The 17,818-nt window shown below is 38.7% G+C and overlaps 1 protein-coding gene and 1 pseudogene across 1 annotated transcript; one reads left to right on the plus strand and one right to left on the minus strand.

Annotated features, from left to right (window-relative positions):
* Window positions 1-1,926: 1,926 nt before the first annotated feature.
* LOC122680801 lies at window positions 1,927-3,121 on the minus strand (annotated as a pseudogene).
* Window positions 3,122-11,252: 8,131 nt separating this feature from the next.
* Window positions 11,253-13,432, plus strand: SMIM10L1 (small integral membrane protein 10 like 1). Its single transcript, XM_043881716.1, has one exon. The coding sequence runs from the start codon at window positions 11,456-11,458 to the stop codon at window positions 11,651-11,653; it is 198 nt and encodes a 65-aa protein (XP_043737651.1). The 5' UTR covers window positions 11,253-11,455; the 3' UTR covers window positions 11,654-13,432.
* The last annotated feature ends 4,386 nt before the right edge of the window (window positions 13,433-17,818 follow it).

The raw sequence follows: 17,818 nt of genomic DNA on the forward strand, positions 1-17,818 counted from the left end.
TTAAGTGAAAATTTTGTGCAATATTTTAGGCCCATCCCCAATACTCTCCTCAGGGACAGTCCTTCCTATGTCTTTTTCTCCCAGCTTTCTTGAATGGAGAAAACACCAAGCAATCGTCCAAAACCACATGTTAAATATGACCAACTTCTGATCAGCCTGATTCCTTGGATAACTACCTAGAGGAGTGTGCTCACGCATATCAGTACCCTTAAAGAACAATATTAAATGTACACTGAATTTGAGTCACTTTATGCTTTGGAACCTATTTGTCTACTCTGTCTAATGCAGAAACTGAAATTGAGATTGTGTAGATTTGTGTAGAAGCAATTAAATGTTGAGGAAACAGAACTAGGAAATCCATGTGACCTGCAGAGTTTGTGAAGAGTTTCATTTTCACTGGTTTCCAGCTTTCATGTAATTTTTTTTATCCAATTAATCATTAGAATATCTTTCATATAAACTCTCCTGTAGACTGATTTTTATGTCATGGAAAGTTAGCATAAATCAGGATAAGCATGATCCTCACATGATAAGGCTTATGTTCCACCAAGCAGACAGATGATTAAAAATAATAAGTAATTCTGATGTGGAAATGATTTATCTTAACATTTAGATAATGTTGTTACAATATCATAACAATATCATAATTAATAGAGTCATAGAAATTCAGTTGTTGAACAAGGTTATAAATTTATTTCCTATAGTGAAGCTTGCTATCAATCCTACTATATGTCAACACACTTTCTATTTCATCATTTTCCACAAGATTGTAATAAAACAGATCTTCTAGACATTTCCTATAATTATGACATAGACATCATAGATACCATTCTATCTATGCAGAAAGATCATTGAATTAAGCATCATTTTTTTTTTTTTTTTTACCATTCTTACACTGAATGTATTTTTAAGATTGGGAAAACCTAAGTCTTTTGTCTGAAGTTTAAAATGAATTTTTAGGTAACAAAATGGAGGAGAAGATTGGCAATTCAAAGGCCCAATTTTGGTTTTGGGGGAAACTGAGCAATTTTTTAAAAAATATTTATTTGGCTGGGCCGGGTGTTAGTTGCAGCATGCGGGATCTTCAGATCTTCCTTAAGCTATGTCAAATCTTTAGTTGTGGCTTGAGTGCTCTTAGTTGTGGCAGGCTAGATGTAGTTCACTGACCAGGGATGGAACCCAGGTCCTTTGCTTTGGGATCACAGAGTCCTAGCCACTGGACCACTAGGGAAGTCCTGAAAACTGAGTAATTTGACACCAGATCTCAACTTGAAAATAGGTCTTCTTAGTTTGAAACCTCTAAGAAATAATTTTCCTAACTGCATGTGAAATATAGCAGCTATGAAGACATCATGATTATTTTTTTTCCTTCATCCTTACTGTAGTATTTGATTTTTTTCCTAAATTTTTTTACTACTAGTAAAAATCACATATTCTTCAGTACAGTTAATTATACACATATATAAAATTTAATCTAAAAATATTTGTTACATTTGAATTTCACTGCAGGCATCTTTGCTAAGCACATTGTGGTACTAATTTCAGTGGAAAATAGAAATAATGTCCTGAGATAAGCTCAATTCTTAAAAAGACACAAATACAGATTATAAATACTTCATTTGAAGATAATAGCTTAGAATATACATGTGAAATACACATTGCTTCATAACCCTGAAATTATACAACATTTTGTAAAATTAGATTGTTTATCTGAAAAATATTGGTTAGTAGTATCATAATCTTATCATCAGTTTTATAATATTCATAAACACATATATACTTTTCATCATAAGCTTGAGTGAAAGACTTTGCATGTTAACCTTTGGAAATTACTCTGTTATATTCACATTAGAAAAAGCAGCAGAAAGTATAAAGTTTTATAAACACCATCAGCTTATATTTTGCTAGAAGACACATGATGTCCACCTATTTCTTTTCTCTCAGTCAGCACCTTAGCTGCCGCAGAAATGACAGAAATGCCTTTGTTAACTTCCTGTTCCCCCAAATCAGGATATATGAGTGGTTTGAAGGATAGAAGAATCCAAGAGCCTCAAAGAACAAAAAGACATGTTCCTTCTGCTGCCTTTTAAAACTCCAAATGGATCCCATTAGAGTCAGGAAATGAATGGCAAGCAAGAGAAAGGCTATCACAGTTTGCATGGCTTTTATATGTACTTTGGTGCTAGGATCTGGGGATCCTTTACCACTGAGCTGCATCTTCTTGAGATGTTTCCACAGGGAAACAATTAATAGCAGAAAACATGTCAGGGACATAGTAAAGGATATGAGGTTTCCTAGCATAAGCAGGGAGAAGGCAATGGCACCCCACTCCAGTGTTCTTGCCTGGAAAATCCCACGGATGGAGGAGCCTGGTGGGCTGCAGTCCATGGCGTCGCTAAGAGTCAGACATGACTGAGCGACTTCACTTTCACTTTTCACTTTCATGCATTGGAGAAGGAAATAGCAACCCACTTCAGTGTTCTTGCCTGGAGAATCCCAGGGACGGCGGAGCCTGGTGGGCTGCCGTCTATGTTGTCGCACAGAGTCGGACACGACTGAAGTGACTTAGCAGCAGCAGCATAAGCAGAGTCACGCGTGGAAGCCATAAACTGCTCCTCAATGTGGTCTTCCGAGGACTGTTTCCTTTGTATTCATTTGTCTGGATAGCCTCATCGTCTCATATCACTGCAACATGAAAAACCAAGAAGAATGAAGTTCCCAGAAGTACTGTGTGCAGTACACTTTTAACTCTCCACTTCAGGTGAAGAAAAATTAGGCTGGTGAAGAAAAATGGCTATCTTCAACAAATCGAATATACTGAGACTAATAGCAAGCCAGGTGCTATAATGGTTGCTTACTATCCAGGCAATATGAACAATAATTCTTTTACACTATATAGAACTGGATTCAACACAACTAAATACCAATTCATTAACATTACCCAGAGCAAAACAATTCTGCAGACTGCCAGAGCAGTGAGAATCCCATCAGCTGAGTAGATCTTTTGTCTCTTGACCCAGTCAATGCAGTTCACCAGTACTGTGAAGCTGTTCGCAAAATTTCCCAGGACAAATTCTGTTAATACAAGGATGGAAAAAATGGTCAATGGTAAAGTTATCATGTCTAGAAAAAAGCCTCGTCTAATATCACAGTTGTGATTCCTTCAGTAGTCTGACCTTAAATTCTTTGTGCAGCTGATTTCTGGATGGGCAGTGAAGTGCTCCTTTCTTTTAACTTCTGTGACCAATGCCAAGCAGGAAAGTACTAGCATATGCTAATAGAGGAGCTCACTGCTATCTTGATGAAATAATTGCTATTCCCTAACAGCGCAAATTGACTCCTCTTTATGCACTCTGTGTCCTTGCCATGGGATAGATTACTTCATAATTTTCTTTAACAGAGAGGTGAAATCTCATTTGTCAGCATGCAAATAAGGACATATTGTGTTGTAACTTTTCCCTGTTTAACCTCTCCATAATTTGTACTTAACAAATTTAGTTGTTAGTGAGTAAAATTTTAAAAACCAACACCTAGAATGTACAGAGAAAGCCTAAACTATTAGATGGAGCTCAATCATAACTAGGACCATCATCACAATGGATTTTTTTCCTAATACTGGATTTATGTAGAAAAAATTCAAGCTTTTCTTATCAAAACTATTCAAGATTTTCTGGGGAAACCGAAGAAGACCAAAACACCCTATAAGCTGGTTGCTGATAACTAGCACTTATATATAACTTTATTGCTTATAAGCTTATAAACACATTAACTCAACTAAACACACATCCATCTCACTGATGAAATTATTTTCCTATAATTTCCAAAACTGAAGTGAGTTGTGGGGAGGTCATCTGGTTGTAATCCCTTTTCCCAGTAGGCTTTTCCTTCCACCATTTAAAGCTGTCAAAAATAACTCTCATGCTTAGGTCTTTAATAAAGTTAATATATTAACTATTTAATATAGTTAATATTTAAATATTAATCTTTAAATAAAATATTAATTTCGTCAATATTTCTTGGGTACTTCAAAAGAACATGTGTTTTTCATTGCACATTCCAAACTTTTCCATATACGAATAATCAGTCTTATTTTTCTCATTTAATTCATTTTTGACTGCTGAAATTTTTTTAGGAAGAACAGATGTTGAAATCAGATGTACTTTTGGATTCTCTTGTTTCAGTTTTTATAGTAGAAGTTTTTCAGGAGAGGATCCTGGAGTCGGACTGACAGGATGGAAAATCCAGATTCCCTGCTACCGATCTCTGATTTTTTACTCTGTTTTAAAACTACTGTCTGCTTCAGTATACTCCTCAGCAAAATGCAGATAATAACGATATCCTCTTCCAGAGATTGTTACTTATTCATTTGATCCTGTGTCATTTGATACTTCACAGTTAAGCCGTTAGAACTTCCACTTATGAGTAGAAGAGAGCAAGTGCAAAAAGACAAGATTTTCTCCTACAATGACCAGGGTAAGGGGAATAAATTGCCAAATTACATTTTAAATTGATAAAAGAGCTGTACAAGGAAAGAGGACAACTGAACTAAAATCTGGAGTGAGGAGACTCTTTCCAGGTCAAGAGATTATCTGTATATTCAGGACAATCTCTATCAAATCCCACAAATCCTTGCAGAAAGCTGAAAAACTATTCTTAAAATGTATATGGAAATACAAAGCTCCCAGAAGAGACAAAGCAATTTTTTAAAAAAAGGAACATAATTAGACAATTGCAGTTCCTGATATCAAAGCTAACCACTAAATGACATCAATGAAAATAGAGTGGTACTTTCATGAAGACAGACATATGTAATAATGAGGCACAATTGAGAATCCATCTTAACATTTACATTCATGGGCAATTGATTTCAAAAAAGGTATCAAGGCAATCAAGGGAGAAATAACCTTTATTTTTCCAACAAATGAAGCTAGGACTTCATTAGATACCCACATTCATAAAGAGGCATTTATACCATTATTTCTTACCACATAAAGATTAAGTCTAAATTGATCTTAGACCTAACTACAAATGCTAGAACTACAAACTTTAGCAAAAAAAAAAAAAAAATAGCAGAGAACTTTTGTAAACTTGAGTTAGACCTTTTAGACATAACACCAGGAACATGATTCAGAAAATTCTAAACTAATCAATTAGAATGCACCAAAATTGAAAACATACTCCCCATGAATACTGCTCCCTGATTGTCATACCCTATATAATTCCCTCCACCTCAGTGTGGTGGCTCAGATGGTAAAGAATCTGCCTGCAGTGTGGGAGACCTGGGTTCAATCCCTGGGTTGGGAAGATACCTTGGAGAAGGAACTAGCAACCCATTCCAGTATTCTTGCCTGGAGAATCCCATGACAGAGGAGCCTGGCAGGATTGAGTTCATGGGATCACAAAGAGTGAGACTTAGTGACTAACATACACACACACACACACACAATGTGAAACAGACCTGCGACTTATAATTCTCTCCCCTTCAGTTTGACAAAGACTTTCTAACTTGCAGTATTTGGCAAGAATGAAGGGCTTTTGCAGTTGACTTCAGTTCAGTTGCTCATTCGTGTCCGACTCTGCCACCCCATGGACTGCAGCACACCAGGCCTTCCTGCCCATCACCAACTCCCAGAGTTTGAGTCGGTGATGCCATCCAATAATCTCATCCTCTGTCGGCCCCGTCTCCTCCAGCCTTCAATCTTTCCCAGCATCAGGGTCTTTTCAAATGAGTCAGCTTTTTGCATCAGGTGGCCAAAGTATTGGAGTTTCAGCTTCAACATCAGTCCTTCCAATGAATAATCAGGACTGATTTTCTTTAGGATGGACTGGTTGGATCTCCTCGAAGTCCAAGGTACTCTCAAGAGTCTTCTCCAATACCACAGTTCAAAAGCATCAATTTTTCGGTGCACAGTTATCTTTATAGTCCAACTCTCACATCCATGCATGACTAGTGGAAAAATCATAGCCTTGACTAGACAGACCTTTGTTGACAAAGTAATGTCTCTGCTTTTTAATATGCTGTTGCTGTCTAGGTTGGTCATAACTTTTCTTCCAAGGAGTAAGCGTCACTGCAGTCACCATCTGCAGTGATTTTGGAGCCCCCCAAAATAAAATCTCCCACTGTTTCTCCATCTATTTGCTTTGAAGTGATGGGACCGGATGCCATGATCTTAGTTTTCTGAATGTTGAGCTTTAAGCCACCTTTTTTACTCTCCTCTTTCACTTTCATCAAGAGGCTCTTTAGTTCTTCTTCACTTTCTGCCATACAAGTGGTGTCATCTGCATATCTGAGGTTATTGATATTTCTCTTGGCAATCTTGATTCCAGCTTGTGCTTCCTCCAGCCCAGTGTTTCTCATGATGTACTCTGCATATAGGTTCAATAAGTAGGGTGACAATATACAGCCTTGATGTACTCCTTTTCCTATTTGGAACCAGTCTGCTGTTCCATGTCCAGTTCTAACTGTTGCTTCCTGGCCTGCACACAGGTTTCTCAAGAAGCAGGTCAGGTGATCTGGTATTCCCATCTCTTTCACAATTTTCCACAGTTTATTGTGATCCACACAGTCAAAGGCTTTGGCATAGTCAATAAAGCAGAAATAGATGTTTTTCTGGAACTCTCTCCCTTTTTTGATGATCCAGTGGATGTTGGCAATTTGATCTCTGGTTCCTCTGCCTTTTCTAAATCCAGCTTGAACATCTGGAAGTTCGCGGTTCACATATTGCTGAAGCCTGGCTTGGAGAATTTTGAGCATTACTTTACTAGTGTGTGAGATGAGTACAACTGTGCGGTTGTTTGAACATTCTTTGGCATTGCCTTTTTGGGATTGGAATGAAAACTGACCTTTTCCAGACCTGTGGCCACTACTGAGTTTTCCAAATTTCCTGACATATTGAGTGCAGCACTATCACAGCATCAACTTTGAGGATTTGAAATAGCTCAACTAGAATTCCATCACCTCCACTAGCTTTGTTCATAGTGTTGCTTCCTAAGACCCACTTGAATTCACATTCCAGGATGTCTGCCTCTAGGTGAGTGATCACACCATTGTGATTATCTGGGTCATGAAGATCTTTTTTGTACAGTTCTTCTGTGTATTCTTGCCACTTCTTCTTAATATCTTCTGCTTCTGTTAGGTCCATACCATTTCCGTCCTTTATTGAGCCCATCTTTGCATGAAATTTTCCCTTAGTACCTTTCTTGAAGAGATCTCTAGTCTTTCCCATTCTATTGTTTTCCTCTATTTTTTGCATTGATCATTGAGGAAGGCTTTCTTATCTCTCTTTGCTATTCTTTGGAACTCTGCATTCAAATGGGTATATCTTTCCTTTTTTCCTTTGCTTTTCACTTCTCTTCTTTACACAGCTATTTGTAAGGCCTCCTCAGATAGCCATTTTGCTTTTTTACATTTCTTTTTCTTGGGGATGGTCTTGATCCCCGTCTCCTGTAGAATGTCATGAACCTCCATCCATAGGTCATCAGGCACTCTGCCTATCAGATCTAGTCTCTTAAATCTATTTCTCACTTCCACTGTATCATCAAAAGGGATTTGATTTAGGTGATACCTGAATGGTCTAGTGGTTTTCCCCACTTTCTTCAATTTAAGTCTGAATTTGGCAATAAGTTCATGATCTGAGCCACAGTCAGCTCCTGGTCTTGTTTTTGCTGACTGTATAGAGCTTCTCCATCTTTGGCTGCAAATATAATCAATCTGATTTTGGTGTTGGCCATCTGGTGATATCCATGTATAAAATCTTCTCTTGTATTGTTGGAAGAAGGTGTTTGTACTGCCCAGTGCCTTCTGGTCAACTGCTATGACCAGTTGGCAAAACTCTATTAGCCTTTGCCCTGCTTCATTCTGTACTCCAAGGCCAAATTTGCCTGTTACTCCAGGTGTTTCTTGACTTCCTACTTTTGCATTTCAGTCCCCTATAGTGAAAAGGACATCTTTTTTGGGTGTTAGTTCTAGAAGGTCTTGTAGGTCTTCATAGAACCGTTCAACTTCAGCTTCTTCAGCATTACTGGTAGGGGCATAGCCTTGGATTACCATGATATTGAATGGTTTGCCTTGGAAAGGAACAGAGATCACTCTGTCATTTTTGAGACTGCATTTCGGACTTTTTTGTTGACTACAATGGCTAATCCATTTCTCCTAAGGGATTCCTGCCCACAGTAGTAGATATAATGGTCATCTAAGTTAAATTCACCCATTCCAGTCCATTTTAGTTCACTGATTCCTAGAATGTCGACATTCACTCTTGCCATCCTGTTTGATCACTTCCAATTTGCCTTGATTCATGGACCTAACATTCCAGGTTCCTATGCAATATTGCTCTTTACAGCATCAGACCTTGCATCTATCACCAGTCACATCCATAACTTGGTGTTGTTTTTGCTTTGGCTCCATCCCTTCATTCTTTATGAAGTTATTTCTCCACTGATCTCCAGTAGCATATTGGGCACCTACTGACCTGAGGAGGTCATCTTTATGTGTCCTATCTTTTTGCCTTTTCACACCACCGTTATGGAAGAAAGTGAAGAAGAACTAAAGAGCCTCTTGATGAAAGTGAAAGAGGAGAGTGAAAAAGTTGACTTAAAGCTCGACGTTCAGAAAACTAAGATCATGGCATCCGGTCCCATCACTTCATGGCAAATAGATGGGGAAACAGAGGAAATAGTAGCTGACTTTATTTTCCTGGGCTCCAAAATCACTGCAGATGGTGATTGCAGCCATGAAATTAAAAGACACTTACTACTTGGAAAGAAAGTTATGACCAACCTAGACAGCATATTAAAAAGCAGAGACATTACTTTGTCAACAAAGGTCCGTCTAGTCAAGGCTATGGTTTTTCCAGTGGTCACGTGTGGATGTGAGAGTTGGACTATAAAGAAAGCTGAACACCAAAGAATTGATGCTCTTGAGCTATGGTGTTGGAGAAGATTCTTGGGAGTCCCTTGGACTGCAAGGAGATCCAACCAGTCCATCCTAAAGGAGATCAGTCCTGGGTGTTCATTGGAAGGACTGATGTTGAAGCTGAAACTCCAATACTTTGGCCACCTGATGCAAAGAGCTGACTCATTTGAAAAGACCCTGATGCTGGGAAAGATTGAGGGCAGGATGAGAAGGGGATGACAGAGGATGAGATAGTTGGATGGCATCACTGACTCGACGGACATGGGTTTCGGTGGACTCCTGCAGTTGGTGATGGACAGGAGGCCTGGTGTGCTGCCGTTCATGGGGTCACAAAGAGTTGGACATGAGACTGAACTGAACTGACTGTTCATGGTTTTCTCAACATAGTATAGAAAAGTCCTAGCCATAGCAATTAGGCTAGATAAAAAATAAAAAGTGCCCAAATTGAAAAGGAAGAAGCAAAACTGTCTTTATTTGCAAATGGCATATGTTAAAAAAAAAAAAAAAAAAAAACCTAAAAACTCCACACACAAAACAAGAACTGCTAGAACTAATAAATTCAGGAAACTTACAAGATATAAAATCAATATCCAAAATTCAGTTGCATTTCTGTACATTAACAATGAAACATCAGAAAGATTAGAAAAACAATCTCATTTATAACTGCATCAAAAAGAATAAAACACCTCAGAATAAATTTAACTAATCAGGTGAAAGATCTGTACACTGAAACCTGCAAGACATTCAAAGAAACTGAAGAAGGTGAAGAAAATAATAAGTAGAAAGCTATTCCATACTCATGGATTGGAAGAATTAATATTGTTAAAATATCCATACCACCCCAAGAGAGCTATAGATTGAATGCAAGCTCCATAAAAATTATGAGTTTAATTAAAATATTAAATAAATTAATTAATATAAGAATATTCTTATAAATTTATAATTTAAAATTTTTTATTTTTTTATTTTTATTAGTTGGAGGCTAATTACAATATTGTAGTGGTTTTTGCCATACATTGACATGGATCAGCCATGGATTTTCATGTGTTCCCCATCTTGAACCCCCCTCCCACCTCCCTCCCCACAAGAATGGTGGAAGAGAATGAGTCCACATAGATAGTCGATAGTTTTAGATAGTTGGAAGAGGAAGATTCAGGGATTTAATGATTTGTGTGACACTAATACCCACTATTGTTCTTTCAATTTTCAGAAAAGACAAATTTTACTTCTATACCAAAAATTTACATCTTCTCTTGGTTCTGAATTGTCATTATCTTACACTTCTCTTCAGTCTCCAAATCAGCATTTTATAAGTTTCCCTAAGTGAGCAGTAATAAGTTCCTTTAGGTGCTGTCTAGTTGATGGGTTGGTACTGGCCTAGCAAAATAGCAAAAGAAACTAGTTGGGGATACACAATTCAGCTTTACAAATTGCACAATGGCACGTTATTTGTACCAATCTTATCGTCAGTAGGCTGTACAAAAACAATAAATAAATAAATTGTGCTTTGAACAGTTGCTACAGTTATTCAGTGCAGGGTGAATTCTGAGATATTGAAAGAACGCTTTTCAGAACTAGACCATAATCTGAGCTATAATCAGAGTTACATGTCTGAATAACTCACGAATGTAGAGGTTGTGTATGAGGAAAAATACAGTGCTTACTAGTTAAAATAGATTACAGAAGTTACTGAAATGGGCATCACTTAAACACCAGAATACGGACGATCCATTAAGACGCTACCTTAAGGGTATTCGGGGCTTGGAAGTAAATGTTAATATTCCAAGCCTTCCCCTCCTAACCACATATTTCACAGGTGCCCATGAAGAAATGATAGAGGCCTTCATACCTAATCTGAACGTTTCATGGGTTTACATGAGGGAGAACTTGATATTTGCATATAATATGTACCTCCAGAAATAATAAACAATGTGTTTGCTTTATGTGTGTTAATTTCCGGCACTTGCAACTGAAATAGTCCTAATACATAGGAAATTCATTGCCTGAGATTGTGACCCTTTAAGTTTTAGTAGTATGTTGTGAATACAGAGACTCTGTGCCCTAATTGGCTTATTTAAACAGATAAATGTTATGAAATCGAACGGACCAGGCCAGAGCAGACTAACCCGAGCTTTAACGCAAGCTTTGGACGGGGCTCTAGGGCAAATTACAGAATTTTACTTAGTTTCTTTTCTTCATTTTAAAGTGAAACGAGTATCTGTAAGGCTGTGTGTAATTGCTGTATAAAATAACTGTGTGGCATATACGTAAACAAGTAACCCGTTCCGGAGCTACTAAGAGTTAAACTCTAAACGCTGAATGTCATTTTAAGCAGCAGACAGGAAGGGGCGGAGCGCCAGCCGCAACCCCAGCCCCACCGCGGCACAGAAACAAGTGGCGGCTGCGTAAAGCTGGAGTGCGCGCCCGGCGGCTGCTAAGCCCCCGGCCCCTCCAGGTCATCGCCATCAGTTGGGGGTCCTCGGGGTCTGCGATCACCCTCGGTTCCAGGCACCGCACCGGGCGAGCGGCAACTTCGCGTCCATGGCCACCGCGGCGGCTCCGTCATCTTTGGCCCTCAGGGCCTCGAGCCCGGCCAGCTCGTACGGGGTCTTCTGCAAGGGGCTTTCCCGCACCCTGCTCGCCTTCTTCGAGCTGGCCTGGCAGCTGCGCATGAACTTCCCGTATTTCTACATCGCGGGCTCAGTGGTTCTCAACATCCGCTTGCAGGTACATTTTTAGAGCCCTCGGGATGCCGCTGGCGTACCGGGCCTGCATTATGGCCGACTCCCAGGAGGCGCCGCGGCGTCGTGGAGCTCCGGGCGAGGAGTCCCTCTGTCTCGCGAGAGTGCTTGGTCTGCCTCCACCGCTGCCCTCTCGCCTCTCCGCCGTCTGCTCTCCTCCCAGCCCCTGAACTGGCACCGAGACCTCCCGAGTTTAGGAAGAGGAAATAACGCGATTCCGGGAACCGAGAACTTCAGTTAAGACCCACGACAATATTTAAGAAGCTGTGTATCCTTAAAAACGTGGCGAACAGGATGTATTATAACAACGGATGGCTATCAGAACTTTCAGGACAGACGTGTACAAGCTCATGGTCCGTGTTAAATTTCGGGAAATGAGACTGGGTTATAAACAGGATGAGTCAGAAGCTGACGCTCTTAAGGATATGCATGGAAGGCAAACATCTCTTCACTCCGCAAGAGAAAACTATGACGATCAGAAACTTTAAGTCAAAAAACAAACAAAAAAACGTTGTAAGAGAAACACATCCTGCAGATAACCAAACAGTGTAAAATACTGCAGGGTTTTGACAGAGGGTTGGAGTGTGAGAAGGTGGACTCAATTTCAGCGTCGCTGTAATTAGCATGTGGTTCAGAATCTTGGAGCCAAAGAAAAGGAAATCCAATGATAGCACAAAGCTTGGCCGTTTATTGAATAACATTAATTATAATGTAAATGCTGTTATGGTTTTCATCTTTCTAAGAGAATGCTTAATTACGGTTACAGAGTTGAGTGCCAATATTATCAGCCCTGATGGCATAAAAGTGCAATTTACAAGGTAGGATGATGGGGAGGGTGCCTGGAAAAGTAATGGTGTCTTTTAAAGTGGGAAGTTGACAGGTAGACTCTGTTGTCAGTGGGGGAAGAGGTCATTTTATTTTACTTAAAGAGTAATGATAAAGTTGCTAAAATATAACCATATGAAAGAGAGAAGGGAGAACAGCATGAGGTCAACAAGAAATGCCTAAAGATGATAGTTAAGGTGGAATGTCTCAGAAAGAAAAACGGATACATTATCATGTGTTTATAAATATTGGGTCAAGAGGTTTTTAGGTTTTAAAGAGTCTGGAGACGAATTAGTGGTCTGCATATTTTTTTCTAATTAAGGAAGCAAAATTGAGGCAATTATGAGCCTCAGGAAAAATAAAAGTTTTCAGCAGTTACACTGCATTAACTCAACTGTGAATACTCAACATCATAGTCATCATATAAATTCAATCATATTTATGTAAACAATACAAATAACAAATTATTAGATAACCCTAGGAGAATTGGAAAGGAGTGTATATGTAATGGAGAATACATCAAGATCTGATACAGAAATGTCGATTTAAAAAAAGCAGTATAACTTGTCACTTAGAAGTACAATAACAAATAGCTAAAGACTTAAAATTGGTAGTCTCTGGTGAAGGAAAATCAGGGATGGGCAGAGAAAAAATGGAGAATTTCTGTTTTTTACTACTGGCTAACAGTAACTGTTTTTTCTTAGCCCTGTGTGTATGTGTATATCAGCCAAACCTCTGTTAAAATACAAACTAATTTTGTGGTCCAGGTGAACCCAACAGTCTGCCTAAATCCCTGTTTTCTCAAGCCTATTAAATGAGAGTAAACATACCCAATGGATAGGTCAGTCCGAGAGTTAAAAATAAGCCTGCCTTAGTGCTTGATAAATACACAATAAAAGTATTTGTTTTTATAGAATATCTCATTAACTTGTGAATAAACGTTAAAACTCTGTGGAGTGCTTGCTTTACCAGTGGAAGGTTTTAGTACTGAAAGATATTTGTAGCTTACTGACAGTAGGGTAGCAGGAAGCCCTTCCAGAAAGATATTAGGTGAGACATTTGAGCAGAAAGGGACAGTCATTCGTGAAGGTAAAGATTGAAACTGTAATGTTCTGTATTCCACATTTCACTAATTGTGTCCAGCAAACAAGTGTACTCTAGAGTTGTAAAATACGTGCCCCCTTCAGCAACATGTCTGGCTTTGAGTAATTGTTCTGCCTACCCTTCATTCCTTGTCTCCAGCTGAACTGGAGCACAACTTCCTCTTTCTTCTTAGAGTTTCAGGGCCGAACTTGGACATCACTTTTTCCACTAAGTTTTTCCCAGATGCTCCTGATCATGTTACAGTTCATTTCTTTTAGTCCATCTAAAAGGCTGTGTTAGTATCAACCTATGCCAGTATCATAGGCTTCTTTATTCATTCTTAATTGTGCATTAATTAGTGTATGTAGTTTTTTTGTTTTTGTTTTTTTAATGTTCAAGAAGACAGGCTTCCTATACTATAATCTCTTCCCTTGGTAATTATATGTTGCTATGAAAGTACAGGGACTAAAACATCTTAGTCTAAACTGTCAGAAATGTAATTAGATCAGTGAAATAATTCAGTAATGCCAATGGGCTGGCAAATGGTGGACAACACTATTTCATAGAGGCACTAATATCCCAGTTTGTAACACATAAGAATGTGGCTGCCATTAGCCCTGGAATGGTGACATACAGGAATACTCCATTTGGGTGGCTCAAGAACATAAGCTTTCCTCAGCCTTTTCTCTTCTGCTGCCCTGAAGAAGGGCTTCCCAGGTGGTTCAGTGTTAAAGAATCCGCCTGGCAGTGGAGACACAGGTTCAGTCCCTGGGACTGTCCCCTGAAAGAGGAAATGGCAACTCCAGTATCCTTGCCTGGGAAATCCCATGGACAGAGGAGCCTGTCAGTAGCAGAAGAGTTGGACATGACTTAGTGACTAAACAGTAACACTGAAGACAGTAAAGTACTTTAACAGATTTATTAGTATATCATCCAACTAGATTAGAAGCTCTGTGAAGGAAGATACTATATCCTGTCGAATTTTACAGCTAATACTGTCAGGTGTATAGTAGGAATTGAATGAAAGCTCTGTGATTTACCACTTATTCTTTTTTTAATTTATTTTTAATTGAAGGATAATTGCTTTACAGTATTGTGTTGGTTTCTACCAAACATCACCATGAATCAGTCATAGGTCTCCACTTATTCTTAACAATTGCTCTTAAAATCAGATATCTGTTTTTCTTCCTATGTATTACAGCTCAGTGAAGTTTCCCACAGAAGAAAACAAGATTTTTGCCTTAGCTATTAACCACTTACTATTCCACTTTACAAGTAATTTTATTCCTCCCAGCATCCATGAAGCCAAAGATTTTGTCTGTTACTCTGTCTCCAGCCTAGAGCTTTGCCTAATGTGAGTAGATAAATAGTGTTGAATGAATGCCAAATTTGTTGATTTTCCTACACCTAATCAGCAGTCAATAAAAGAAATAAGGATATATGTGTCCCTGTTACTAAAGGAATCTATATTGCCCATAATTAAGTTTTTACAGGCCATGGTGAATATTATTTTGCCCAGAGAGCTCTCAAACTTCAAGAAGCAAAAAGGTGGCATAATTCTGATCAATAAAGGAAAAAACTTGTTTATGCAGTGTAGCTGAAAAAAATTCTAGGGAGTGGAGACTGTTAAAATTTAACTATAAAGGGGGACATGATGATCATAGTAAACACATAACCTAATTGATTACTTGGCTAAAAAAGCATAGCATCACTATCAATATTTTTTAAATTTATTAACATTTTTTAAAATTTTATTGAGCTTTTAATACCAGAAACCATGAAAACTTATTTACTTATATGGTCATAATCCTTGTGTGTACCCTATGAGGAAGATACTTTCACCATCATTTTTCAGATAAGGAAACTAGGATTTAGTGAGGTTGAGTATGTTTCCAAGGTCATAGTAACTGGCCAAACTACAAGTGAATCTCAAGTTTATCCCTAAAGATACATTTGATAAGGAATTCTTTTTTTTTTTTAACTATAAGTAATTATTTTCATTGGAAAAGACCCTAATGCTGGGAAAGATTGAGGGCAGGAGAAGGGACAGCAGAGAATGAGGTGGTTGGATAGCATTACTGACTCAGTGGACATGAGTTTGAGCAAACTGGGAAATTGTGAAAGATAGGGGAGCCTGGTGTGCTGCAGTCCATGGGGTGGCCAAGAGTTGGACATGACTTACTGACTGAACAACAACAGCAATTTTGAATAATCCCATTGCTTTTCTCATATTCTCAAACAAAAGTATTACCTAAGTAATACTTCAGGCCATCTTTTTAAAAATATAATTATTGAGGGCCTTTTGTATTAGAATATATTTAACATTATTTGAGAGCTTCCCTTGTGGCTCAACTGGTAAAGAATCTGCCTGCAATGCGAGAGACCTTGGTTCAATCCCTGGGTTGGGAAGATACCCTGGAGAAGGGAAAGGTTACCCACTCCAGTATTCTGGCCTGGAGAATTCCATGGACAGTAGTTCATGGGGTCACAAAGAGTCGGACACGACTGAGCTACTTTCACTAATAATATTTGATTGGCTCAGATGGTAAAGAGTATGCCTGCAATGTGGGAGACCCAGGTTCTATCTCTGCTTGGAAAGATCCCCTGGAGAAGGGAATGGCAACCCACTTCAGTATTCTTGCCTGGAAATATGGGGTCATAAATAGTTGGACACAATTTAGCAACTGAACAATAACAACAATTTTGAATAATCCCATTGCTTTTCTCAGATTCTCAAACAAAAGTATAACCTAAATAATATTTGAGGATATCTTTTTAAAATATAATTGTTGAGGGTCTTTTGTATTAGAATATATTTAACATTATTTGATAGGGCTTCCATGCTGGCCCAGGCATTAAAGAATCTGTCTGCAATGTGGGAGACCCGAGTGTGATCCCTGGGTCAGGAAAATCCCCTAGAGAAGGAAATGGCAACCCACTCCAGTATTCTTGCCTGGGAAATCCCATGGAGAGAGGAGCCTGTGGGCTACAGTCCATGGGGTCACAAAGAGTCGGGCACAACTGGAAGACTAACACTTTGACTTTTGAACATTATTTGATAAGTAAATTCAAGTGTTTTATACTCTGATGCCTAGAGCCATTTGGCCTATTTGTGGAGAAGAGGGGTGAAGATGATGGAAGAGATAGAGGAAAGGACATTTCCCCTAGGATGGAAAGGAAACACTTTCCTTCCCATGATGTAGTAGAGATCAGTTAAAAACAAATTTTGAAGCTGAATCATCAGTGTCCTAAGAAAACCTAACTATAATTTCCTGTTAATGGGGACTTGTCCTGTTTTAATGGGGACTTTTCCTGGTGCATCAGTAGTAGTTGATAGAGTCAAGAAAAAAATAGGACTTATACATGGAGACATACAGGGGGTGGCAGAATAGAAAGCTTATGAATATAGGGACAAAAGAAGGAGAGGGAAGTCCTAATGCCTGGAAGGTAGTCTAAGGAGATTTGAAATGCTCCAAACAACTGGACCAAGAAAAGAACCCCTGCAATAACTGTCAGAATTTTCAACACTTGGGCTGGATTGAGTCACATCAAGTCTACTTTTTGAATTACCCTGAGTGTGGGAACTACCTGGAAATTTCAACAAGAGCCCTTGATGTTTCCCAGCAGGGTTTCTACCAGATCAGGTCATGAATCTTTTTGCAACTGAAGCCAACTCCTCCCCACTTCTGCTTCTCACTAATAGGGATCTCAGCATTGCTCTCAGAGGAGCTGAAAGGCCGAAGGACATTCCTGAGTGCCTACAACTAAGGACGAAACAATGGAATTCTTACAAAGTATATCAGAGGGCACTCCTGCCAGTTTCTGTCCTAATTAGGGATCTACAGAGAGCATTAGAAATTCCTGGTCATCCTTAATGGCTTTCAAGCACCAAGTGAGTTTATTCACAGCAAGATGGGTGAAGTGCCATCAGTGAACAATAAGGAGGAATAGAGGCCTTTCACATATTGAGTGAGGGAGAGTGGGTACACTTTTTCATGCCAATCAAAATGAGGAAAAATAAATCATCACACCACCAAAAAGCAAAAGCCACTAAGGAAATGCTGTACTAAGAACATCTGACTCTGAAATCATTGGCATGGTAGTATAGATTGTGTCCAGCTGATAAAGAAACAAAAAAGATGTTTAAAAAAAAAAAAAAAACGTTTAAAAGTCTATTTTAGCTTTTTAACTGATAAGAAAAAACATCTCAAACCGCAGTCAAAGAGGAATACAATTAATAGAAGCCTTAAAATTT

Source organism: Cervus elaphus, chromosome 22 (assembly GCF_910594005.1).
Source record: "Cervus elaphus chromosome 22, mCerEla1.1, whole genome shotgun sequence".
In the NCBI taxonomy this organism is placed as follows: Eukaryota; Metazoa; Chordata; class Mammalia; order Artiodactyla; family Cervidae; genus Cervus; species Cervus elaphus.